Source organism: Coenobita brevimanus, chromosome 69, assembly GCF_032717465.1.
Source record: "Coenobita brevimanus isolate Jiangsu-jjx chromosome 69, ASM3271746v2, whole genome shotgun sequence".
Classification (NCBI taxonomy): domain Eukaryota; kingdom Metazoa; phylum Arthropoda; class Malacostraca; order Decapoda; family Coenobitidae; genus Coenobita; species Coenobita brevimanus.
In genome coordinates this window covers 1,114,899-1,140,956 of record NC_137022.1, presented here as the reverse complement: position 1 = coordinate 1,140,956, position 26,058 = coordinate 1,114,899, and the positions used below count along the sequence as shown (strand labels likewise).

General features: G+C 47.2%; 1 protein-coding gene across 1 annotated transcript in view; it reads right to left on the bottom strand.

The window, feature by feature from the left end:
• Window positions 1-8,343: 8,343 nt before the first annotated feature.
• Window positions 8,344-26,058, bottom strand: part of LOC145406022 (prolyl endopeptidase FAP-like) — a 38,648-nt gene continuing 20,933 nt past the window's right edge. The window contains exons 9-17 of the mRNA XM_080277209.1: window positions 25,293-25,396; window positions 22,195-22,318; window positions 20,853-21,093; window positions 19,023-19,260; window positions 17,000-17,146; window positions 16,574-16,744; window positions 15,590-15,747; window positions 14,361-14,566; window positions 8,344-8,475 (exon numbers count right to left, since the gene is read on the bottom strand). Of these exons, the coding sequence (XP_080133335.1) occupies window positions 8,344-8,475; window positions 14,361-14,566; window positions 15,590-15,747; window positions 16,574-16,744; window positions 17,000-17,146; window positions 19,023-19,260; window positions 20,853-21,093; window positions 22,195-22,318; window positions 25,293-25,396 (1,521 nt within the window). The remainder of the gene's footprint in view (window positions 8,476-14,360; window positions 14,567-15,589; window positions 15,748-16,573; window positions 16,745-16,999; window positions 17,147-19,022; window positions 19,261-20,852; window positions 21,094-22,194; window positions 22,319-25,292; window positions 25,397-26,058) is intronic.

Sequence of the window (26,058 nt, the reverse complement as noted above, 5' to 3'; positions counted from 1 at the left end):
AGGTCTAAGGTACAATTCTAACATTCGCTCACTTCGCTATGTACAGTATCGCAGTTATTGCTAAGAACATACTGTAATTGGAGGACTAGAGCAAATTATGTACATCCTATAAACAGGTGAGAGTACAAGAGTGCAGTACAACGAGACAATGTACAGTGAGTCAACAATATGTACACTTTTGCACTGCTCAGGCACAGTCTTGAGCAGCGCGAGGTTCAAAATATTGGGCCGTGTTGTCATTGGTTTTAGACATTTCGTAACTTTATTTCTCCGGCGATTTATTTTATTACACCTTAATCGCTTGTGTGTTATTGATGCAAACGATGTTGAGGATTAAAAAAAATGGCATACATGAGGCTTTTAAGGTGTAAGCCAAATAAAATCGTTACGAACCCCCCAAATCCGATGAAAACACGACTCCCATATACACATAATTTTCCTGAGCTCTCCTACCCAAGGGCATTTGCTTAGAGTAGGAGGGGCAAATATTTACAGTCTGTTTGTGTTGTAGCGGGGTTAAGACACTGACGCCTGCCGAGTCGAAGATTTATACACACAACGAAGCCGTATTCCAGTCGCTATGGAAGATCTCGTGGCACCTCTTTCAAAGCGATTTATTAAGCGTAGTGCACCAAATATCCGCTTGTATGCTTTTCGCTTTATTTTCTGCATAGACATAGTTTGCATCAATAACACACAAAAGGATATTAAAGTGCAACGCGGAAAATAAATAGCCGAGGAAGAGGGTGTGACGCAGCCTCCCAAAACAACCAGAACACGGTCTATGATGCCTATTGTTTTGGCCTAAGGCGCGAAAAGCCACCTTCTCACCTGGCCTTTTATACCGTTACGCCTGAACAATCTGGGACCTCCTAACAGCAGACCCCTGAGATGTAATAAATGTTCCAGAAACCACACCGTCACCGCCATAGTAAAAAGGAGGAAAAGAAAATGAGAGCAGCCATTGGTCACCATTTCCGAAGAGCCTAATTCGTTCACTGTAACTTGGCGGATATATTCATAATTTCCCGCCCATTTTTCCTGTAGCTCAGCGGCAGAATAAAACAACAACACTACATACTTCCCACAACATTTTCTTAACTAGCACCATTTTCTAGTGTATGCCAAGTTAATGTGGCCAGAGTGGAGTTTACGGCCAACATTCACAATTGCATCCAAAAATTCCACACATCCAAAAATCACCACCAGACATCAGACTCACGGATTACGCCATCGCTTCAAAATTTTATCGCCTTTGGAGACCGTACTATTTCTGAAAAATTACTTGTGCAGATTACACTTTAGCATTGCCTCGTATGTTGCCATTCTCGTTTTTAATATCGACATACTTTGAATCAGTAACGTGCAAGAGAGAGTATAATAAGGAAAAATATATCGCTGGAGAAGACGGGGTTACGAAATCTACTCCGAGACCGAAAAATGGGGAACTTTTGTTGTTATTGGTTTTGGGAGATTTCGTAGTTCTTCTTTAACGACATATTTTCCATATTTCACCGCAGTACGCCCATGTGTGGCAGTATTATCTATTATATCAATGTTGTTGAGATTAGTAACATACAAGAGGACGTTAAAGTGAAACAGGGAAAGTCGATCACTGAAGAAAACGCGTTCCAAAGTCTCCAAAGTCAATGAAGATACCCGCCATGGAAGATCTCAACATTTCGATCGCTTCAGTGGGCTAGTCCTTTTACCTGCTCTCAAAATTTCCAGTGAGTTAGTGATCAAAGTCCTCTAAATCTAAATAGGCAGGAGTATGTAACAAATTTAGTGAGCTCAGAGTGGGCAGTGACTCTATAGGTGGAAGTCTTGTAGCAGCTTTGTTTATGGTATAGCCGTGACACCGTTAAGGCCAAGATTCAACACACGACAATTTTCACCTCGTAACTAAGACCTTTTTTCAGGGAGTACAAGAGCTATGGGAAAATACTGCGCTCTCCATTGCTTGTCCTTCCCGTTACGATAAAAATAATACTTACGAAGGAATTTGGTCGTAACTCCGTCAAATGAACGTTGTGATGGCGGAGTGACGAAATAATCTCTACTACGACGATTTTCAGTTATTTTTTAGCTGTCAGACGATTTTCTTTATTTATTTTGGCTTTGGACCTCTCACAGTGAAGGGGTGAAAGTTGGTGGTTGTGGTGGTTACTGTGGCGGTTTGTAGTGGTAGTAGTTTTGGTGATTGTGGTGGTGGTAGTGGTAGTGGTTGTTTGTTGGTTTGGTGGTGGTATTGGTGGTAGAAGTGATAGTGGCGATGGTGATAAGTGGTAGGTAGTGGTTGGGCAGTGGTGTTCGTAGTGGCTGTAGTGGTGATGGTAGCGGCGGCGGTGATGGTGATAAGTGGTAGTGGTGGTGATTATAAGTGGTACTCGTGGTGGTGGTTGTGATAAGTGGTGGTAGTGGTAGTGGTAACGGTGGTGGTGGTGGTGGTTGCGGTTGTAGTGGTAGTGGTGATAACAGTGGGGTGGTCAGTAGTGGTGGTGGTAGGGGTGGTAGTGGTAGTGGCCGAAGTGGTGGTGGTGGTGGTAAAAGTGGTGATGGTGGCGATTGTGTTGGTGGTAGTGGTGGTGGTGATGGTGATAAGTGGTGGTGGTGGTAAGTGGTGGTAGTGGTGGTGTTGGTGGTAGTGGTGGTGTAGTGGTGGTGGCAGTGGTAATGGTGGTGGTGGTGGTGGTACTGGTGGTAGCGGTGGTGGTGGTAGTTGTGGTTGTGGTGGCGGTGGTAGTGGTGGTGGTGGTGGTAGTGATGGTCGTGATGGTGGTGGTGGTGATGGTGGTTGTAGTGATGGTGGTGGTGGTAGTGGTGGTGGTGGTGGTAGTGGTGGTGGTGGTGGTTGTAGTGATGGTAGCCGTGGTAGTGGTGGTAGTCGTGGTTGTGGTAGTAGTGGTGGTGGTAATTAATGGTAGTAGTAGTGGTGGTGGTAAGTGGTGGTAATGGTGGTGGTGGTGGTAGTGATGGTGGTGGTAGTGATGGTGGTGGTAGTGATGGTGGTGGCAGTGATGGTGGTGGTGGTGATGGTAGTGGTGGTGGTGGTAGTGGTGGTGGTTGTAATGGTGGTAACGGTGGTGGTAGTAGTAGTAGCAGGGGCCGTGGTTGTGGTATCAGCGGCAATGGTAGCAGTGTGGTAGTAGTGGTAGTGAAAGTGATGGTAGTAGTGGTGTTCGTGGTAGTTATGGTGTTGGTAGAGTGGTATTCATGGTCTGTAATGGTGGTAGTAGTGGTAGTGGCAGCTGTAGTGGTGGGTAGTAGTGCTGAGAGATAGTGGTAGTGATGTGCTCGTTGTAGTAGTAGTAGTAGTACTGGTAGATGGTGGTTATAGTGATGCTGTTTTGCGGTGGAGAAGGTAGTTGTAGTGTTGACAGATGGTGGTAGTAGTGGTAGTGGAAATGTTGGTAGATTGTGGTAGTTATAACCTTGTAACTCCCGTCCTCTTTATCTGTGTAGGTTTCCCGTCTCACCACCAGCTACCACACTACACAGGTACACACACACACACACACACACACACACACACACACACACACACACAGACTACTTTCTTGCTTCATGCGTTGTTTGTGAATTAGTAGACTGTTTTCAAGCTGATGGATAGACTGCTTGTACGATGATAGATAGTGTGTGTGTAGAATGGTGTGGTGTGGTGTGGTGTATGTATTGCGGCGATTGGCTTGCATATGCCTGACGTGGGTGGGGAGGTAAAGGCATCTGTGTGTGTGTGTGCGTGTGTGTGTGAAGGTATACAGGGCGCGGACATATATGATCTTATACAACCACATACTCTATCAATGTTTCTTCTTAAATGTCCGCCCGCTGATAGGACTGAACCCTGGACTAGTGGTGTGGTGTGGTGTGGTGTATGGTGTGGGCTTTAGATTAGGTGTGTTGTGGTATTATGTGGTGGTATCATTGTTCGTGAGGGGGTGGACTGGTGTGGTGTGGTGTGGTGTGGGGGTGTCATTGGTGGTGAGGGTACTGTGGTGTGGTGGGGTGTGGTGTAGTGTGGTGATAGGAGTGGTCGTAGTGTGGTGTGGTGTTGCGTGTGTTGTGCTGTCCTGTGTTGTGTGGTGTGGTGGTGTGGTGTAGTGGTGTGTCGTGTGGTGTGGTGTGTTGTGCAGTTGTGTTGTGCTGTGTTGTGGTGTGATGTGATGTGGTGTATTTTGGTATGGTGTGGTACTGTGCTGTGTTGTGGTGGTGTTGGACTGTGTTGTGGTGTTGTGTGGTGGTATGCTGTGGTGTGGTGTAGTGTGCGTAATGGTGCGGTGTGTGTAGTGTGGTGTAACGTTGTGGTGTGGTGTAGTGTGTGTAATGTTGTGGTGTGGTGTAGTGTGTGTAATGTTGTGGTGTGGTGTAGTGTGTGTAATGTTGTCGTGTGGCGTAGTGTGATGTGTTGTGGTGTACTGGTGTGTAGTGTGGAGCGATGTGGTGTGTGTAACGTTGTGATGAGATGTAGTGTGGTGTATTGTGGTGTGTTGTAGTGTGGTGTGTTGTAGTGTAGTGTGTTGTAGTGTGGTGTGTTGTGGTGTGGTGTGGTGTGGTGTGGCGTGGTGGTCCTGATATCATTGATCCTGTGGAAAATACTGTAGAGGGTCGTGGAGCCAGGTGAAGAAGAACTTATTGAAGGCGTGAGTCAGGTGGTAGCGGTTCAAGTCCAGCATGTAGTCATCATCTGGGTACACCTGAGAGGAGAGAGAGAGAGAGAGAGAGATGGAACAGTAGAGAAGGGGAAGAGGAGTGAAAGATAAAGTTGAGAGAGAGAGAGAGAGAGAGAGAGAGAGAGAGAGAGAGAGAGAGAGAGAGAGAGAGAGAGGTGGAACAGTAGAGAAGGGGAAGAGGAGTGAAAGATAAAGTTGAGAGAGAGAGAGAGAGAGAGAGAGAGAGAGAGAGAGAGAGAGAGGTGGAACAGTAGAGAAGGAGAAGAGGAGTGAAAGATAAAGTTGAGAGAGAGAGAGAGAGAGATTAAAGGTGGAACAGTAGAGAAGGGAAAGAGAGGAGCGAAAGATAAAGTTAATACCTCTACTCTTTATACTACCAACATACTTCCTACCAACACACATACATACCACTACTACTGCCACCACTAACATTACTAATAACACTATGACTGCTATATATTTAGAAGCCAAGACTGGAATTAAAGTAGTTTGACGCGTTTTCTGTTTACATCTCTCCCTTACTTACGCTTCTTGTTTTGTTTTTTTAATGCAATGAAGAAGGAACCAAAGGCCAGAAGCCCGCAAGATTGTTTCCTCCAAGAAAGAAAGAAAAAAAAAAACTAAAAGAGGGCCAAAGTCAAGATTCGTCCATTTCGAGATACCTGGACTCACTACATCTTCAAGACTGGGGGTCATAGGCAGTAGGAAATGCAGAGGAAGGCGGTTCCTGTTTTTTAATGCAATGAAGAAGGAACCAAAGGCCAGAAGCCCGCAAGATTGTTTCCTCCAAGAAAGAAAGAAAGAAAAAAAAAAAAAAACTAAAAGAGGGCCAAATTCAAGATCCGTCCATTTCGAGATACCTGGACTCACTACATCTTCAAGACTGGGGGTCATAGGCAGTAGGAAATGCAGAGGAAGGCGGTTCCTGAGTTGACCTGTTGCGTACATGAAGGGCTGGGAATAACGGTTAACTCTTGCATTAGAGAGCTGGACGGAAAGGAAATGGAAGTTTGCTGCTAAACGGTGCTACGCGCCCTCCGTTGTGATGGTGGGATGCAAGCAGACAGTTCAGAGGAACAGTGACCATTGTAGCAGTGATGGGAAAGAGATAAAAGCTGCAAAACTCCGTCGATGAGGCAGAGGTTGAAGGGAACCAGTAAGAAGAGGAGAGTTATTGAGACCAAAAGCCTGTGACTCCACCTTGTTGAGAAGAGCTGTACGTGGGGAGCCTCCCCGGACATGAGAGTTGTACTCTACACAGGGACGAATAAAACCCGTGCATAAAGTCAACAACTGTGCAGGGGTAAAGAAGGCACGAGTCGGCTTAGCACACCTAATCTATTGGAGGCAGGCTTTGCAAGAGACGTAATATGATCTTTCCAAGATAAATCCCAAGAATGAAACCCCAATTATATTTAAAGATGATGCAGAATTGAGTTGGATATTGTTAATAATTTGATGATACTCCTGTGGATGATTCTGACGTGTTGAAAGATGTAAGAACTGAGTTTTTGATGGATTAAAAACAAGATTATTTTTACCCCAGTCAGAGATACGAGCCCAGTCAGACATTAGGTGTGTCATAGCCTCATCCCTTGTTTGCTGAAGTAACTGCTGAGATGGACGCTGTGGGAAGTGAATGGAAAGGTGAAGGGTGGATCATCAGCGTATAAGTGGATAGAGTTAATGTACAGCTTAGAAGGTCACTGATGAATTAAAGGAAGAGAGTTGGTGATGGGACAGAGCCCTGAAGAACACCACTATTGATAGCTCTAGGAGAAGAACGATGGCCGTCTACAACAGCAGCTATAGAACGACCAGAAAGGAAACTAGAGATGATGAGCAGTTTGGAAGTTAAAGAGTTACGTTAGGCTCGATTGAAAGTTTTTGAGATGTCAAGTGCAATGACAAAGCTTTCGCCAGAGTCCCGAAAGGAGGATGACCAGGAGCCTAAAGGGAAAGTGAGAATATCGCCAGTGCAGCGTCCCTGACGGAACGCATACTGACGATTGGAAAGAGGTTCTGAAAGAAAAAATGCATTTTTGTTGTCATAGAAAAAGTGTTTGCAAATGATGAAATACAGACAGAAAACACCTGAAAGTACTTGGATTCCAGTTGTGGCTCCTGCTAAATATTATCCATAAAAAAAATACCACTATTATTAATACTACCTACAGGGCAAAAGAACCACAAATAATACCGGATAATTCATTTACCAACTGCATTCTTCTAAAACTAAAGACGATATAAATTTTCTGTACCATCCGCTAGAGGGCCTGGGGAACGAAACAAAAGAGCATCGCATGGTGGTTGACATGTGATCAGGGACCATATTCATAAACTCTCGATCATGAATTGCGTATGATAAAGTAGTTCAATCCTTATTTTCACTCATGCAGTCACGAAACACTTCCAAATGGAGCCAGAATGAATACCGATGTTATAAATACGAGGAAAGTAAAATATACACAATAACTGCAATGGAGACTTATTAACTGGAGATCTTTTATGAATATAGCCCCGCATCTACGGCTAGACAACTATTCATTTGTTAATATCACTCAAATAACAGTCCATGAACTCCCAAATATGTAATGAATTAGGGAAATATTTATATTTTAAGAGATACCCACACGTAAGTCTAAATAGAGTAATACCGATCTTGAATATAGTTAAAATATACAGACTCATACTTTCAAAATCTGTCAGTATGAACTAATGATTTAAACTAGGCAAGACCCACCATATCCTCTTGTTGTATAGGGTAAGCGCTCTCTACTTTTTACAACAATATTTCAAATCAACCATCATTATGTTAACCTTATTGTCAACTAATAGGGTTTGAGGGATCCAGAAACAGAAACAGAAACGGGAAAACACAAACTTGAAACTTTAAACAAACGGGAAAGCAAAAAAATTAGGACTATAAACAGAGTGGCCAGTGATAAGGACCATCTTCGTTCAGGCCTTCGACAGTAGCCTACCAGCTTCACCTCACACACACACACACACAGCCTCATAATGCTTATAGGATTTTAAAAAAAAAAATCAAGTTAACAGAGGGCCTAACCTTTTCTGTATTTCTCTTCCTACAGGCTCTGTTTGAGGGAAGGGGTAGACCAGTTAAAATTTTTCCTTTACTGTTTTTCCCAGGCAAGAGGTAGACTGAAAAAGCAGACAGGCAGGCAGAAGAGAATATTATCTAATCAATCATGCACACAAAATAGGTAGTGGGCAGGCAGGCAGACAGACGGGCAAGCACACAGGCATGCAAGGTGGCACAGTGAGGTGACAAGAAAGATGAAGAGTTTGAGACACAGAAGGGCAGCACAGCGGAAAGATGTAAAAAGTATAGGCCGTAAAAACAACACAAAAAGAAAGTTGAAAGAAAAGAGAGAAGGACAGACCGAAATAAGTCAGAGTTCTTTATATCTTGGGCCAAAATAAAAAGCGAGGCGTTATTCGTGAAGGAAAAACGGAAAAAGGAAGCTTGTGATATCGCGGGTGTCAGAACTGGATATCTAATGAGGATGGATACTTGAACAGGGTGAAGAAAAGACGAGATATACGAGAGAAAGCAGAGAAAGAAATTTGAGAAGCGCGGGTGGTTGAGAGAAAACGGATGAGGCGGCGAAGGAAGAAGGGGTGACTGAAGCCAAGGAAGGTGCTGCTAAAACCAATCCAGCGTTATGCTCTTGTTCAGCGGCGCGTCAAGGCAGCGGGGGTGCAGGAAGAGGCGCTGCATGGACAGGTACAGGTGTTTGCGTGTGGCGGACAGGTGGTAGGCCTCGTCCGTGTACACCTAGTGGGAAGATGCCCGTTAGTGGGGGTAGGGGAGTGTAGGGCTAGGTGTGGTAGGGTCGAAGGTAAGGTAAGGCACGGTGGGCTAGGGGTAAGGTATGGCAGGGCAGGGTAGGACAGGGCAGGGCAGGGCAGGGTAGGACAGGGCAGGGCAGGGCAGGGGAAGGCAGGACAGGGCAGGGCAGGGCAGGGCAGGACAGGACAGCGTAGGGTAGGGTTGAGTGCAGTTGGGTTGGGTTTGGTTGGGTTTGGTTGGGTGGGGTAGTGTGTGGTGGGGTTGGGTACGGCAGATTTTGGTACGGTAGGATTAGGTAGCGTAAGGTGCAGTGCGGTTGCGTTGGGTTGGGTAGGGTAGTTTATGGTTGTGAAGGGGTAGGTAGGGTAGTGTGTGGTTGGATTGGGTAGGGTAGATTATGGCAAGATTTTAACCAATTCGCAGGATAAACAGGTCTTCAAGTAGTGTACGGTCATCAGATTGTTTCATTTTTCATATGCTTTCCGTGATGTTTACTCTGGTTTGGTTGTGAAGGGTTGGAGTGAAAACAAACCCTTAAACAAGTAATATATATCATAACTTTAACACAAGACTGATTATACATGGAACTAGTGCCCAGTACCCAAAATACGGCCCAGAATGTGGAGTGGAGTGGATGGGGGGTCTGGCAGGAAGGGAAGGCGTAGTGGATGGACAATACCGTTAGTGGATGTGGTGTGGAGGGCGTGTGGATAGTGGTGGAGGAAAGGCCAGCATCAAACAAAGCAATTCAGCTGTAGTAAAATAAATTGCACATATCAAGGCAAAACATTATTCATAAGCCTGCAATAATGAATGAAAGAGTACCCCCTTCAATATCATGAAATTTTTGTTATTCTTGCTACCACCAGACGATCTTACATTTGGGGAGACGTTTTGAACTGGAGAAATCAGATATTGCATTCATTAACCGATCAATGTAAGAAGTATGGAGGCAGCATCGATTGGAAGGGTTGTAAGGAAAGCACGCTGTAGCGAATGTATTAAAGCGAAAAAATCCATTAGTCCTAGATTCATATTATGTTGACTTAGAGCCGCATGACTTCTGGCTGTTCCATAAACTGAAGGTCGTGATAAAAGGACATCGTTATGACAGAATGGAAAACATCTACTGAGAAACGGTGAGTGTAATGAAGAGCATCAAGAACGGAGAGTTGTAACGATGCTTCCATAAGTGGCAAGAACGTTGGAACAAGTGTTTGGAAGTGGACAAGTGGTTTGAAGGTGATAACTGAAATAGATATCTGATGTATCATAAAATCGATTCACCCCACACACCTAACATACTCAGCCTAACCTAGAAACCTACCCTGTCCAGTACCCCACACCACAACACCCACACACCCTTCCTATGATCCACCACACTCAACACACTCGTCCTGTGAATCACCTCTCATTCCCTACCTATCTCACACACCCTGTCCAGCCCGCACAACCTACACCACACACATTACACCCTGTCTTGTAATCCATCCCACATCCCCTACACCTCCCACACCCCCCACCCGTAGTGTATGTACCTCTCCCCATACACCCCATAGATCTATACACTCCACAAACCCAACACGTCTCATACACCCACACACCCCAATCACCCAACTCACTCAATACACCCCACACATCCTACACACCGAACATCACATCCCACACACCCAGCTCGCTCCAAACACACCCACACCTATACATCCCACACACTCAGCACACTCCACACACCCTATTTAACCCATACACAGCACACACCATATTCTGTCACCCACACTACGCACCCCCCTCCATCCCCCCCCACACACCCAAACCCCTCATACGTCATTAACCCCACACACCTCATGCAACCGGTCCTCTGACACCCCAACACCCCACACTCACCACGCACCCCATCCAGCCCATAAATCACACCCCTTTCACACACTCCACTAGCCTCACACACACCCACACACCATCAACCTCACACATCTCGCATACCTCACGCACTCCACACACTCCAAACACCCCACACAACCAGTCCTCTCACATTCCCTACAGACCACATCCACCTCACAACCCCTTACACCTCACCCACTCAACACCCACCCAACACACTCCACACCCTCCATCCCACCCACCCATCCCTCTATCCCACACACCTCGCTCACTCCCATCCCATATACACCATCAATTCCACACAATCTACCCATCCCACCCACCCATACAAACCTCATACAACCCACAAGCCCCACACACCCAACACCCCACAACCCCCCACACACCATACACCCCACAACCACACACACCCCACACATACCATACACCCAACACCCCACACACCCAACACCCCACACACCCAACACCCCACACACCCAACACCATACAACCCCACACACCCAACACCCCACAACCCCACACACCCAACAACCCCACACACCCAACAACCCCACACACCCAACACCCCACAACCCCACACACCCAGCACCCCACACCCCACACACCCAACACCCCACAAGCCCACACACCCAACACCCCACAAGCCCACACACCCAACACCCCACAAGCCCACACACCCAACACCCCACACACCCGAAATAACCACAACCCCACACACCCAACACCCCACAACCCCACACACCCAACACCCCACAACCCCACACACCCAACACCCCACTACCCCACACACCCAACACCTCACACACCCAACACCCCACAAGCCCACACACCCAACACCCCACAAGCCCACACACCCAACACCCCACACACCCGAAATAACCACAAGCCCACACACCCAACATCCCACAACCCCACACACCCAATACCCCACAACTCCACACACCCAACACCCCACAGCCCCACACGCCCAACACCCCACACACTCAACACCTCACTCACCCAATACCCCACAACTCCACACACCCAACACCCCACAACTCCACACACCCAACACCCCACAACCCCACACACCCAACACCCCACAACCCCACACACCCAACACCCCACAACTCCACACACCCAATACCCCACAACCTCACACACCCAACACCCCACAACCCCACACACCCAACACCCCACAACCCCACACACCCAACACCCCACAACCCCACACACCCAACACCCCACAACCCCACACACCCAACACCCCACACACCCAACACCCCACACACACCATACACCAAACACCCCACAACCCCACACACCCAACACCCCACAACCCCATACACCCAACACCCCACAACCCCACACACCCAACACCCCACACACACCATACACCCAACACCTCACAACCCCACACACCCAACACCCCACAACCCAACACATCCAACACCCCACAACCCCACACACCCAACACCCCCACACACCCAACACCCCACAACCCCACACACCCAACACCCCACAATCCCACACACCCAACACTCAACACCCCACACCCCACACACCCAACACTCAACACCCCACACCCCACACACCCAACACCCCACACACCCAACATCCCACAACCCCACACACCCAATAACCCACAACCCCACACACCCAACACCCCACAACCCAACACCCCACAACCCCACACCCCACAACCCCACACACCCAACACCCCACAACCCCACACACCCAACACCCCACAACCTCACACACCCAACACCCCACAACTCCACACTCCACACGCCCAACACCCCACACACTCAACACCCCACACACCCAACACCCCACACACCCAACACCTCACTCACCCAACACCCCACACACCCAACACCCCACAACCCCACACACCTAACACCCCACAATCCCACACACCCAATACCCCACAACCCCAAACACCCAACACCCCACACACCCAACACCCCACACACCCAATACCCCACAACCCCACACACCCAACACCCCACACCCAACGACCCCACACACCTAACACCCCACAACCCCACAAACCCAACACCCAACGACCCCACACACCCAACACCCCACAACCCCCCTCACACACACAACACTCCACACACTTCACACACTCCATCCCACACACCTCACACCCAGCCTACCCCATACAAACAACACACCCTTCCAAACATGTAACACACCTCGTCAACCTCACGCACCTGGGGCCTGTAACCCACTCACACACTCTACACACCCCACACAACCCGAAAAACTACACACCCCACTAAACCCCCCTACACACACACACACACACACACACACACCACGAAAATCCTACATAGCCCAGACCCCGCCCCGTACACACACACACACACACACACCACGAAAATCCTACATAGCCCAGACCCCGCCCCGTACACACACACACACACACACACACACACACACACCACGAAAATCCTACATAGCCCAGACCCCGCCCCGTACACACACACACACACACACACACACACACACACTGCTCTGTGACTCTCCCAAAACACCAAACGCACCCTACGTCCTTCCCCCACCTCACACACCCTCTCCTATGAACAATCACACACAGATTCCGCACTCTACGCACTCAGTCCTGTCACCCCCTCCATCCCACGCACCTCACAAAATACACATCCCATACACACTCTAGACTGCATACACATCACGCACTCTACACATTACACACTCCTCATACACCCTAAATATCACACACTCCCTATACACACCTCACACACCCCATCCACACCAAGTCCTGCCAGCCACTTCATTCACCACACCCACCCCACACACCTGACGAACTTCCACCCCACACCTCACACGCACTCCACCCTCCCCTGACATCTCACCCACCCTCGACTCATCCCACACACCCTACCCACCCCACACACACCCTGTCTGTGACCCACCCCACACACCCACACACTCAACACACCCCACACATCCCACGCACTCTGTCTTGCAATCCACCCAACTCACCCCACACCCCACACACATCCCATCGACCACATCCACCTCACTCATACTATCCACACACTCAACGCACCCTACGCACCTTAATCTGTACCCCACTCGACTCATCACACACTCCACACACACACATAGCAAACCCTACGCACCCTGTCCTTCGCTACACCCCCCACACACTCTACTGCGAGACACCACACACTCTACACACCCCACATGCTCTGTCCTGTGGCTCTCTCCCTGCCTCCACACACCCAACGCACCCCACAACACCTCTTCTCACCCAACTTCCTCACCCCGCACACCTCCACGCTACACACACTAACCTGTTTCCCACCCCACACACCCTGTTCTGCGTCTCACCCTACACACACACACACACACACCACCCCACTTACACACCTTGTCCTATTGCTGTCTCCCCACCCCTACACCCTCCCAAGCACCCCACACGCTCACCCCAAACTCTCATATCACCCACCCCCCACACCTGCTGTCCCACCCAACACCGCCCGTTATGTTGTACACCTCCCACCCAGTATCCCACCCCCACACACCCTCCAGCGCAGACCACATCAAGCCCACCCTCAGACCAGAAACGAGACCCACCCTAAAGCCTGCAGCAGCAACAACAACAACAACAACAGTAATGATGATGATGATGATGATCATCATCATCATCATCCGGACCTCCTTTTCCACCCTAGGGCAGGGTGAGGAGTAGCAATGTCCAGACAGCCCAAATTTGCCCAGTCCATTGGGCCACGCTTCCATTTACTCACCATTCAAGCCCCCGGAATCCTGGCTCTATCTAATAATAATAATAATAATAATAATAATAATAATAAAAGCATAACAAGCACCATATCCTAACTCAACCCAGTCCAACCCAACTAAACGTAATAATAATAACAATAATAATAATAATAATAATAATAATAATAATACCAGTAATAATAATAATAATACCAGTAATAATAATAATAATAATAATAACGAAGAAGTGCACGTACGACATGGGTAAAGTACGACTCGGTGGAGATGAGGGCGTGCGCCAGGAGGAAGGCGTGGTGGGCCGCCGGGTCGTGCGTGCCGTGCGCCAGAAGGACCCGGTTCTTCCCCAGTCTTGGCGCCAGGCGGGTCACATCGCTGTCCTCGTACCGCCGACCCGACCCCTCCGTGCTGGACGACCCCAGGAGACGCTCCGCCCAGTACGACCCTGGTGTACAGACGGCGGGTTACATTTGTGCACTGTGCTCTAGATGGACTGAGAGACGGAGAGAAGGAAGGATAGATAGACAGGATAATAGATATACAAACAGATAGATAGACAGATAGACTGATAGATAGATAGACAAATAGATAGACAGACCTCAAAAGTCCTGTGTAGTGAACTATGAATGAGAGAGAGAGAGAGAGAGAGAGAGAGAGAGAGAGAGAGAGAGAGAGAGAGAGAGAGAGAGAGAGAGAGAGAGAGAGATTCAATTATGTAGTGTGGATGGGAAATATGAGGGTAACAGTATGGGTGTGGGTAGGTAGTGTGGTGTGGGTAGGTAGTGTGGTGTGGGTAGGTAGTGTGGTGTGGGTAGGTAGTGTGGTGTAGTTTGGTAGTGTGGGTAGGAAGTGTGAAGTATTGTGCGGTGTGGTGGTAATGTGGTTTGTGTAGTGTGGTGTGGTGTGGGTAGGAACTGTGTGGTATATCACTTATTGCGGTGGTGATAGTAGTGTGGGTGTGGAAATTAGTGTGTGTGTGGGTAGGAAGTGTAGTGTGGTGTGATGCGGTGGTAGTGTGTGGTGGTAGTGAGAGTGCTTTGATCGTAGTGTGGTTGTGACAAAATAGTGTGATGTCAGCAGATGGTGTGGTGATGGGCAGGTAGTGTGAGTGTGGGTGGGAAGTGTGGGTGTAAGTAGTGTGGTGGTGGTGTAGTGTTAGTATGACCATGGGTAGGTGTAGGGATGTGGGGTGGAAGTGTACTATGGTGGTGTGGTGGTAGCTAGTGTGAAGGGTGTGGTAGTGTGGTGTGGGTGGGTAGTTTGGTGGTGGTGGTATGTGTTGGTGTGGAGTGGTGTGGGTAGGCAATGTGGTGTGGTGTGGGTAGGTAATGTGGTGGGGTAGAGCAGGGGTGTCTGAGCATAGTGTGGTGTGGCGTGGGTTGATAGTGTTGTGGTGCTACTGTGGATAGGAGTGTGCTGGTAGTGTGACATAGTGTGATGTAGTGGTAGTATGGGGTTGAATAGTTACCGTGAGCTCTCCAGTCGACTACGGGATTGACGGCCGCCACACACTTCAGGAGCTGTGGGGCGAGGGCGGCTGCGTCTAGGGCCAGGGAAGCGCCGGACCCCCACCCCCACACGCCCACGTTCTTCGCGTCTAGGTAGTCAAACTCCTCTAGCATCTTTCTGTACACACACACACACACACACACACACACACACACGAAGGAAAAAACAAACCATAATTACACAGACGCGTGGTGACAGTTCCAAAATCATCTCTTCATTTTAAAACGTCATGAACTGTTTACCTCAAATATTTACACAGACACCACCCCATAACATAACATAGCATGCGTGGCAGATGAGGCTATGTGTGGTGTGATAAGATAAAATATAGAGATAGTAATGTGGTGAATATACGAGGAGTGACAGATTCGTGGCTTTAGATCGGTAACACAGTTTTGAATAATTGCGCGTGCAGTTTAAAATTTTGAATGGTGACACAGAGAGCCTAAAATGACGAATATGAGTGGTGTTCTTATACAGCTATTTAAACCTTGAAAGTTAGCAGTTCCTGAGAAAATGAAACACACACACACACACACACATCAGCCTTTTTGATCGAGGTAAAAAATGAATGGACGACGGCTGATGTTTTCCGTTTTTTATCAGGAACCGTTGACTTTGAAGAGCTAACTGTCTGTAGAAGAAAAAACAGTTCAAATTCAAAACCTCAAATTTTCTGTGTAAGCATCTGCCAAACTGAACTCCGCGTACATTTTGTGAAAATTGTATAATGTATCTTTTACTTTAGGCCACGAAGTTCAGTCACCCCTTCACGTGTCCCAGACATGATACTGAACGACTGTGTGTGTGTGTGTGTGTGTGTGTGTGTGTTGGGGTGGGGGAAGAGAGGGAGGGAGTGAGAGTGTGGAGAGCCAGAAGTGAGGGAGTGTGACACTGGATGAGGGACATGGACTGAGATGAAAAGCTATAAGGATGTACTGACTGGATGACCCTGGCCTGGTACTCCGCTAGGGTGTGTGTGGAGGCCCGGGTGGAGGGGTCGCCGCCCCACAATTGCACCCTCGCGTGGGCTACTTGGTGTCCCGAAGCGAGGTACTGCTCCCATCCCAAATCCCACAACCCCTCACCCACTGACTGTTCTCCGGGGCCCATCCTGTACACACACACACACACACACACACACACACACACACACACACACACACACACACACACACACACACACACACACAAGGGATGGACAGGAGAAAGGAAAAAATGACATTAGTTTTATTGCTGTGAACCGTGACTAGTTGCTTCATCATTTTTATTATTCTATCATTGCTATTATATTTCTGAGAGAGAGAGAGAGAGAGAGAGAGAGAGAGAGAGAGAGAGAGAGAGAGAGAGAGAGAGAGAGAGTACTTACATCTGCACAACGAGTGGGTATAGCAGGGTGTGATCGTGTCGTGACCACCCCGGGGGCAGCGTGAGGGTTACCGCAGCGTGCAGTTCCGGCGCTAACTCTACGTCCAGCGAGTTGACCTGCGGCAGTGCTAGGTCAGCCAGCGCCCCTCTGTAACAAGGTCAGATTAGGTCGCAGTACCCGGGAAGGTCAAGGCAGGTAAGGGTACATCAGGGAAGGTATATTAGGGGTCATACTGGGTCGCACTCAGTCTTGTAAGGTCATGCTGGGTCATATAAGGTCATGCTGGGTCACATAAGGTCATTTTGTGCAAAGACATGTACGGCTCTGTCATGTCAGGTCATTGGTCATCCTTGGTCGTGTAACATCATGCCAAGTTCCCTAAGGTCATTCCACATCGCATCTAAGGTATATCAGGTCACAAAAAGCCATTCAAGGTCATATAAGGTTACAGGAGGTCATATCAGGTTATACTAGATCATATTAGATTACATTAGGTCATATCAAGTCACGAGATCATATCATCACATATATGAAGTCACACATCATATCAAGTCACATACCATATCATATCAAGTCACATACCATATCATATCAAGTCACATACCATATCATATCAAGTCACATACCATATCATATCGTCACATACCATATCAAGTCACATACCATATCATATCGTCACATACCATATCATATCAAGTCACATACCATATCATATCATGTCACATATCATATCGTCACATACCATATCAAATCGTCACATACCATATCATATCAAGTCACATACCATATCATATCAAGTCACATATCATCATATCATGTTACAATAGACCATATTAAGTCACAAGATGTTCTATATATAATACTGTTTATATCATATACTGTTATACTGATGTGTTCTGTAGTGTGATAAGTATCTACCTGCCTACCTAACTATCTAGGGATGGATAGACAGATGGATAGATACGTATAGTTCAGTCACTTACTGGGATTATTACACGATCGCAAACTGTATAGTCACTTCGAACTAATTATCCCAACAGGTGTTTTTAGGACCTGGGAACACGTGCTCGAAACACGCACTTGGAACACGTTTTAAACAATGTCTAGAACAAGGTCACGTCTTGCTCAAGGAACCAAAGCCACGGGCACGGGCGTCTTTGTAGCACTGTCCGTAAACATTTTGGTAGCTGTGGTGTGGACTATTTCTGCACCAAGCATGAACGTACCTGATTACCTGCTCACTCGAATACTACAGACGGTGAGTGAGGCTTATTATCATGTAGTGGGCCAGAAACTAGGTGCTTTGACTCACAACTACATCACTTCCACTGTATGACGGCCACAGTAAACACTAGCTCCTCTCCTGCTGACATTCTGGGAAGCACTGCATAGGCATGTGTGTGTGGCCTGCAGGTCAGTTTCGAATACGTTGAAGCCGTCGCCACGAACTTTGTCATCGAATATCGCTACGAACAAGTTTACAGCGTGTTCGGCGGCACGATTCCACTCTGCTGATAATATGTTAGTCGCAACGTTTTGAGCGATGGTCGAGGGTATGTGTGTCCGGGCTCCTAAACCATCAGTGCCTGTATTACTGAAGTTATACAGTATTTCTCATTCGAGTTATGGTTCACTTGAGACTGTACTGGCTGTGTAGGGTACGGTGGTGGTGGTGTTTACGCGTGGTACGACTGGAGTAATACAAAGACATCAAATACCTGGGTTTGTCTGTGGTGGTGGTGGTGGTGGTGGTGGTGGTGGTGTGGTGTGGTGTGGTACTGTCTAAAGGCGCCACCACACTTGCTCAAAACATGTGATTGTCAAGAGGAAACGAGGCTCAAGGGTCCGTTCAACATTCAGACTTGGTATTGCAGCGGCTCTAACGCGGTACCTCGTTTCATCTCGTCGATCACATGTTTGGGACAAGTTTGAAAACTCCCTAATGATACATAATCATCATTGCGACATTTATCCCACCTAAGGATGGAGTACGAATAAACTATAAGACAAGGCTAGCGGATACCTAAGCTTGTACTGGCTGTGTAGCGTGGTGGCGGCGGCTGGCGTGGTGTTGGTGGCTAGGGTGAGAAGGTGTGCCGAGGGGGGGTCAGGGCCGAGGCAGGATACCACCAGGTGTGTGAGGGTGGGGTTGGGTTGCGCCACCACGTAGGGGCAGCCCAGCCTACACGTCACACACACCACCACCTGGGTCACCATCGCTACGCTGTACACCTGCTGGCGACCCACACCCCGCACCAGCTCTGTGGGGAGGACAGGTGTGGTGGGCTGCGATATGAACAGATTGAACAGATTACATTTATCACTTCAGACCCAGGACATCTTTTAAAATTCTGTGTGTGTGTGTGTGTGTGTGTGTGTGTGTGTGTTTTGTATCACTGTCCACACCTTACCCAAACCTATAATATATTTTGGAATAATAAATAAAAGAATCTATGATAAAATAACAACAGTAGCTAACACTGGCGCCCTTGATGTACATAATCGTCAGTGTAGCTTAAATATGAAGAGGGGCAAACGTTCATCCAGTATTTCACCTCTTCTGCTCATTTTCCTCTACTGGCTAATATTCTTACGCTGAGAGAGGCTTGGTATGTTTCTCTGCCAATAAAAGATGATCCTCTTAGTCATGCATCTGGGGTGGAACTAGAGGAATTGCTCTAAGGATGAAGTTGACGCAGAGGAAGAGTACTCCTGGGTATGCTGTTTTCTCTGAGTGTACATGTATATAATGACCAGGTTACAATTAAGTCATGCTGCAGGCTTCGTCAACAGTTGTGGCAGCATGACATGACTAACTGGGTGTGGTGGTGCAGCATGACAACATTGGTGGCAGCATGACATGATGGACTGTGGGTGTGGTGGTGCAGCATGACAACACTGGTGGCAGCATGACATGATGGACTGTGGGTGTGGTGGTGCAGCATGACAACACTGGTGGCAGCATGACATGATGGACTGTGGGTGTGGTGGTGCAGCATGACAACACTGGTGGCAGCATGACATGATGGACTGTGGGTGTGGTGGTGCAGCATGACAACACTGGTGGCAGCATGACATGATGGACTGTGGATGTGGTGGTGCAGCATGACAACACTGGTGGCAGCATGACATGATGGACTGTGGGTGTGGTGGTGCAGCATGACAACACTGGTGGCAGCATGACATGATGGACTGTGGGTGTGGTGGTGCAGCATGACAACACTGGTGGCAGCATGACATGATGGACTGTGGGTGTGGTGGTGCAGCATGACAACACTGGTGGCAGCATGACATGATGGACTGTGGGTGTGTGGGCCTACTATCCAACAACACCTACTTCACAGCCTGAGTTATGTCCGTCATTTTCCTGCCTAAAGCATCATGTCAAGAGGGAATCATGTCTGGCAGAGAAACATACCAAGCTTCTCTCATGTTAGGGATATTAGTCAGCACAAGAAAGTGAGAAGCTGAGGAGGTAAAATACGAAGACAATACAGAAATTTTTTTTAAAAAGTGGTGGCAGCAGGAGAGTATTTGTATTCCTTTCATGTGTCCAACTTTGGCTTAACAGTTCATTCTAGGGCATCAGCACACCTTGACATGTTACCACTGCGACGCCAATACCCACCGTCCATGCAGGATGTGTTAAGGTTGTCTCATTCTAGACTGGTGTATTTATTAGTATGGGCGTATTTTATGACACTGGAGGGTTTTGTGGATGATCAAAGGAAATTCCATTAATTAAAGTGTTCATTACTTCAACCTGGGATCGAAATTGCGTCCTTTCAGAGCGTCGAGTACTGTGCTTATTGAATACTTAGACCTCCCCCCCCCCCAACGCCTGAGGGCTCACCTGACCCCCTGAAGAAGACAGTGTCGGTGGCCTGGTGGTATCCCAGCACCTGCGTCACGTCGTACTCCTCCAGCGTGAGTGGCGCGTGTCGTCCCTCCCTGGCGCCCACCAACGCCACGTGGTTGTGCCACGCACCGCTCAGCGTGCGTACCGACCACGGGAATACCGCCCACCTCCCCGCCCACACCACAGACCCCACCACTGGAGACACACCACCACCCTCCTTGTGGTTCACGTGTACCTGCACACCACGGCAAGGTGCGGTGAGGTAAGATATGGTAGGAGGTGAAGGACACAAAATGATAATTTGTCAATATCAGGCAATAAAACAGCTGCTGCCACGCATCCTGTCTTAGTAACACCACCCACGGCCAACATCATATTTCTTTCAAACTATACGATGGTGATGGAGTGAGATGCCTTCACGAAATGACATTAATAAAACACAGTAGTCCTGCTGTCCGGTTATACAAACGTCCCTTTAACTCCAACCATGTCCCCCGAAAGGGTGATGGTGCATTATGGGTGAAGGTCAGCTCTAGCCTACAGTCCACGTCTAGATGTGGCGGGCGTCACAACAACAACAATAACCTATGGTATGATCCAAACATGTACTGAGGTCTTAATCCCTTAGCTATGCCGTTATCTTATGTTTTAGATTCTACTTTCTAGCCACCGACAAGCTATTAATCAGCTTAAAAAATACTTGTCTTATCGTACTGAAGGGCTTCGTAGGAGGCCCGGCCCGTGGCAACCCGTGTGACCCCTTCAGCAGGCTACCCATGTGATCTGAGCCCTTGGTTAAGATATATATATATATATATATATATATTCATTCATTGCCAGACGCCATGTATCCCACACGGGGTGGCCAAGGGCTTAGAGTTAATTGTTTTACAGGGAGGGGCACTAATCCTCCACCAACCCCACTTGACACGTAGGGATGCCAACAGCATCTGGTGTTCCCAGGCGGTCACCCATCCAAGTACTAACCAGACCCAACGTAATATATATATATATATATATATATATATATATATATATATATATATATATATATATATATATATAAAGTTGTGGGAGCCTCCTGAACCTGTGACAGCAGCAACCTATGGCTGGCATTATCATCAAAGTAGAGACTTTGTTGCACCTCTTTCTTACCAGGTTACTTCTGCATACAACAGGTGAATATTTCCCTCTATGGTATTCATATATATTGTGTCAACATTATGAAGCTATAAATAACACAACAAGGAACATTTAGGAATAGGAAGCACATAAACCGCGCAGGAACAGCTGCAAGAAAGCCAGTAAGCCCAGGAGAATGCAACTCGTGACGCACCAGAGTGCAGTTCCACGACGGGTGCTGGCAGGTGGCGAGGACGGCGGTGGACTGGTCTCGCGACGCCCAGGACACCCACACCGTCTCATCGTCAGCCCACCCGGCGTTCACCAGGTAGTGTGACCTGCGGGAGGGGCTGTGTTAGCACCTGGGGCAGTGGTGAGGTGACGGGAGAGGACCTGAGCCTCGGTATGTGGGGCAAACCGCTGGCACCTTCATCAAAACATCATCTCACATCAACACAACATTCATTCTCTCTCTATTTGGGCAAGGCGTCAATATTTGAAGATCATTAAGGAACACTTTTGAATTACCCTGCAAGCTACGTTAATGATTCAGTCATGCAGTATATTCCCCTCATGACGGGCTTGTGTTGGTTCAATTTAAAGGAAATTTTTGAAACGTGTGGTTCTTTGTCCCGTGGTAGGATTCGACGTGTAATCCTTCGCGGCCCACGCCATCACGGGAACTGCATTAAAAAAAAGATATTTATTAAACAGGCCCACACACTTTATTGTCTTTATTAGTTCCTTAAATGACCATCAGATAACCGTAACTCGCCATCCACATCACAACCAAATTTTAAAGAATACGGTGGCAGGGGAGCGAGGAGGGTGTGAGCGGCGGGGATCTAGGGCGGGTCGGTGGGAAGAATATACAGCGATGGATGTTACGAGGAGCACAGTAACTAAGCTGGATTACATTACACAGTACATACATCTTACAGTACATACATTATACAGTAGATACAGGAGTCTACACGGCATAGGCTACACATATTACATACAGTTATACACCTCACTTTTAAATTCACCGGTCATGCTGTGCATCCTAAGGTAAGAAAAATATTGACAAAGATATTACTACATATAAGAAAGGGGACAGCACTCACGATCAGGAAATATTGCTTGAGACAAAGGGGAAATTATCTGAAGGCTTAGTAGAGTTATCAAGTGTCTGGAAATTATAGGTAACTGCAGTATAACGCGGGACAGCAGTGTAACGTGAAGGAACAGCAGTGTAGGGGCCACAACACCCATCACTCAAGGACATATACTCACTGCCTTAGATTCCCTAATACCTTTCCCTCAGCAATTTATTACCCATTTATAGGTACTGAAGTGCTATGGAATCTGCTGTGCCAGTGAGTATATTTTAAAAAACTTCATGGACAAACGTAACACTCACCAACACATTCACTCACAGCAAGAACCTTTACTAACCGCCCTTCTGGAATCTATAACCGCTGATAATGTTGATATATCATGAAAAAAAAATACTACATACACAGCACAAACAATATTACGTGGAAAAGGTGTACACTGAGGGAAGGGAACATTGTCTAGTCCACGTATACAGTCGTCATACCAAAAACAGCTGACGCACTACAGAAAACGGGTAAACATCAACTTAGCTACGGACCCTTCCAAAACATTGGGTCATATTTTCATTTTTCCTTCTGCAGCTTATTTTGCACATTACTCCTTTTCCCCCCCTCTTGTATGTATCTGAAGGAAGCTATGTTGATATTAGGAAGACACAAAGAGCGTGCAAGAGGAGATGAAGGGGCAACATGCAAAATAATCGCGAAGGAAGTTACAAAATCTCTTATGCCAGCGAAAATACAGGCCATTGATATACTGCTACAAAGACACCAAAAAGTTACACGAAGGTACAGCTATCTCGACTCAGAAGGGTACACTGAGGACAAGGAAGGAACACAGAAAAAACACCAAGACGATTATCCATGTCAAGTACCTTCCTGGGTTTACACATAGGATCCCTGAGGCGCGGCCCCGTAGGAAGCAGCCTCACTCCCTCACAATGTCCCGATGCTGCGAAATTTACTCTCCTAAATATTTGTAGTTTCCCAGGACTTAAGCAGGCGATAACAGAATATTTTTTGAATCTGTATCATACATTTAATCAGTTATCTGCTATATCACTGCGTTCAGATTAGACATTTCCACAGTGTTAGGGAGTTTATATCAGTTATTATTAAAACTTTATGCTTGTCTGATATATGCATCTGTATCTACCTCTATCTATCAATCTACATATACATACACATAAGCACACCTCCATTCTGTCGCACAAATGAATCTATAACAGGGTGTACAGTTCAAATTCAAAAGTGTACCTAAGATATATCAATATGACCACCACTCACACAAAGGCGAGACACAGGAACTTGAAATGGCTAGAAATCCTACACAGAGAACATAACAGTGTAATATTCAGCTGCATTCTTTTCTAATATAGAGGAAAAAAGATAAACCATTTCTCTGGACAGGACACGGAAGAACAAGGGTTATATTTACGCCTGTTGACTGCCGGATATTTTTTTTGTTCCTACTGCGGGAGAGTTTTGGCAATGATCAACTTCTTCACTACGATAACGTCATTTTTATGTCAATCTTGCAACCACCATACGATTTTACCAACTCTATAAGCCCGAGGACGATTTTATTTATGTTCTAGAGGGCATGAGCTAACCCCCCCAATTCAAAAACCATATCAAACTGGATAAAATCGTCTGAAGGAAGGACGACAGTTATCTAAAGCAAATTCTCGTACTGATAAGAATATTGAATGTCTTATCAACCTCTTGCAAATTTGTGAAGATAAAAATAACAGCAGATAAGAAGGGAGAGATATGAAGTGTCTTGAAGCTCCACAGATAAGATTATAGTGATGTTTTTAATTTGAATTTTATTTTTAACTGCTCCAAACGGTTTTTTTTATTATTATTATTATTTTTTTTGATTGTGGCTTCTCGTACTGAAGGGGCTACTGAAGGCTTCCCCAAATCTGTATAGCATCGTACGGCGGTAGCAAGGGTGAATTATTTGAACTTACAAACGTCCTTAGATAGATAGATAGATGGATAGACAGATAGACAGATGGATAGATAGACAGAGAGAGAGAGAGATGGAGACAGATAGACAGAGATGGAGAGAGAGAGAGAGAGAGAGAGAGAATCAGATAGATACAGAAAGACAGAGATAAACAGATAGAGAGAGAGAGATAAACAGATAGATAGATAGATAGATAGAGAGAGAGAGAGAGAGAGAGAGAGAACTAGTTCACTCCCTTACTCAGTGATGGGGTCGGGCGGCACTAGTCTGGTCCTGGGGGGCGGGCTCTCCCCAGCGGTGAGGTCATACACCCATACACACACCTCGGGGATGGGGGTGTTGACCTGGGGGGGAGAGAGAGGAGTGGGGTTAGGCTGTGTTGACCTGGGGAGAGAGAGAGAGAGAGAGAGAGAGAGAGAGAGTATAGAAATCTTTCCTTTTCTTTCTTTTTTCTCTTTTACAGATTAACACACACACACACACACACACACACACACACACACACACACACACACACACATCTATCTATCTATCTATATGTTACAGGGAATTTGTGTAACCAGTTTAATTTATTGTGATGTGGTGTGGTGTGGTGGTGTGGTGTGGTGCAGTGTGGTGTGGTGCAGTGTGGTGTTGTGCAGTGTGCTATGGCAGGCTGTGGTGCGCTTTGCTGTGGTGTGATGTGGTGTGGTGTGGTGGTGTGGACGATGTAGTGGTGTGGTAGCCTACAGGGTGATGTGTGAGATGGTGCGGTGTGGTGTGGTGATGTGATGCAGTCTCATATGGCGTTATGCTGTGATGTGGTGTGATGAGGTTTGGTGTGATGTTGTGCGGTGTGCTGTTGTGTTCTGTGGGGTGTGGTGAGCTGGTATTATGTGGTGTGTTCTAGTTTGTGTAAGGCAGTGTGGTGTGGTGTGGTGTGACGTGGTGAGGTGGTGTGTGGTGGTCTGCGGTGTGTTTATGGTGTGGATGGTGGGGCAATGTGAAAGTGTAGTATGGTGTGTTA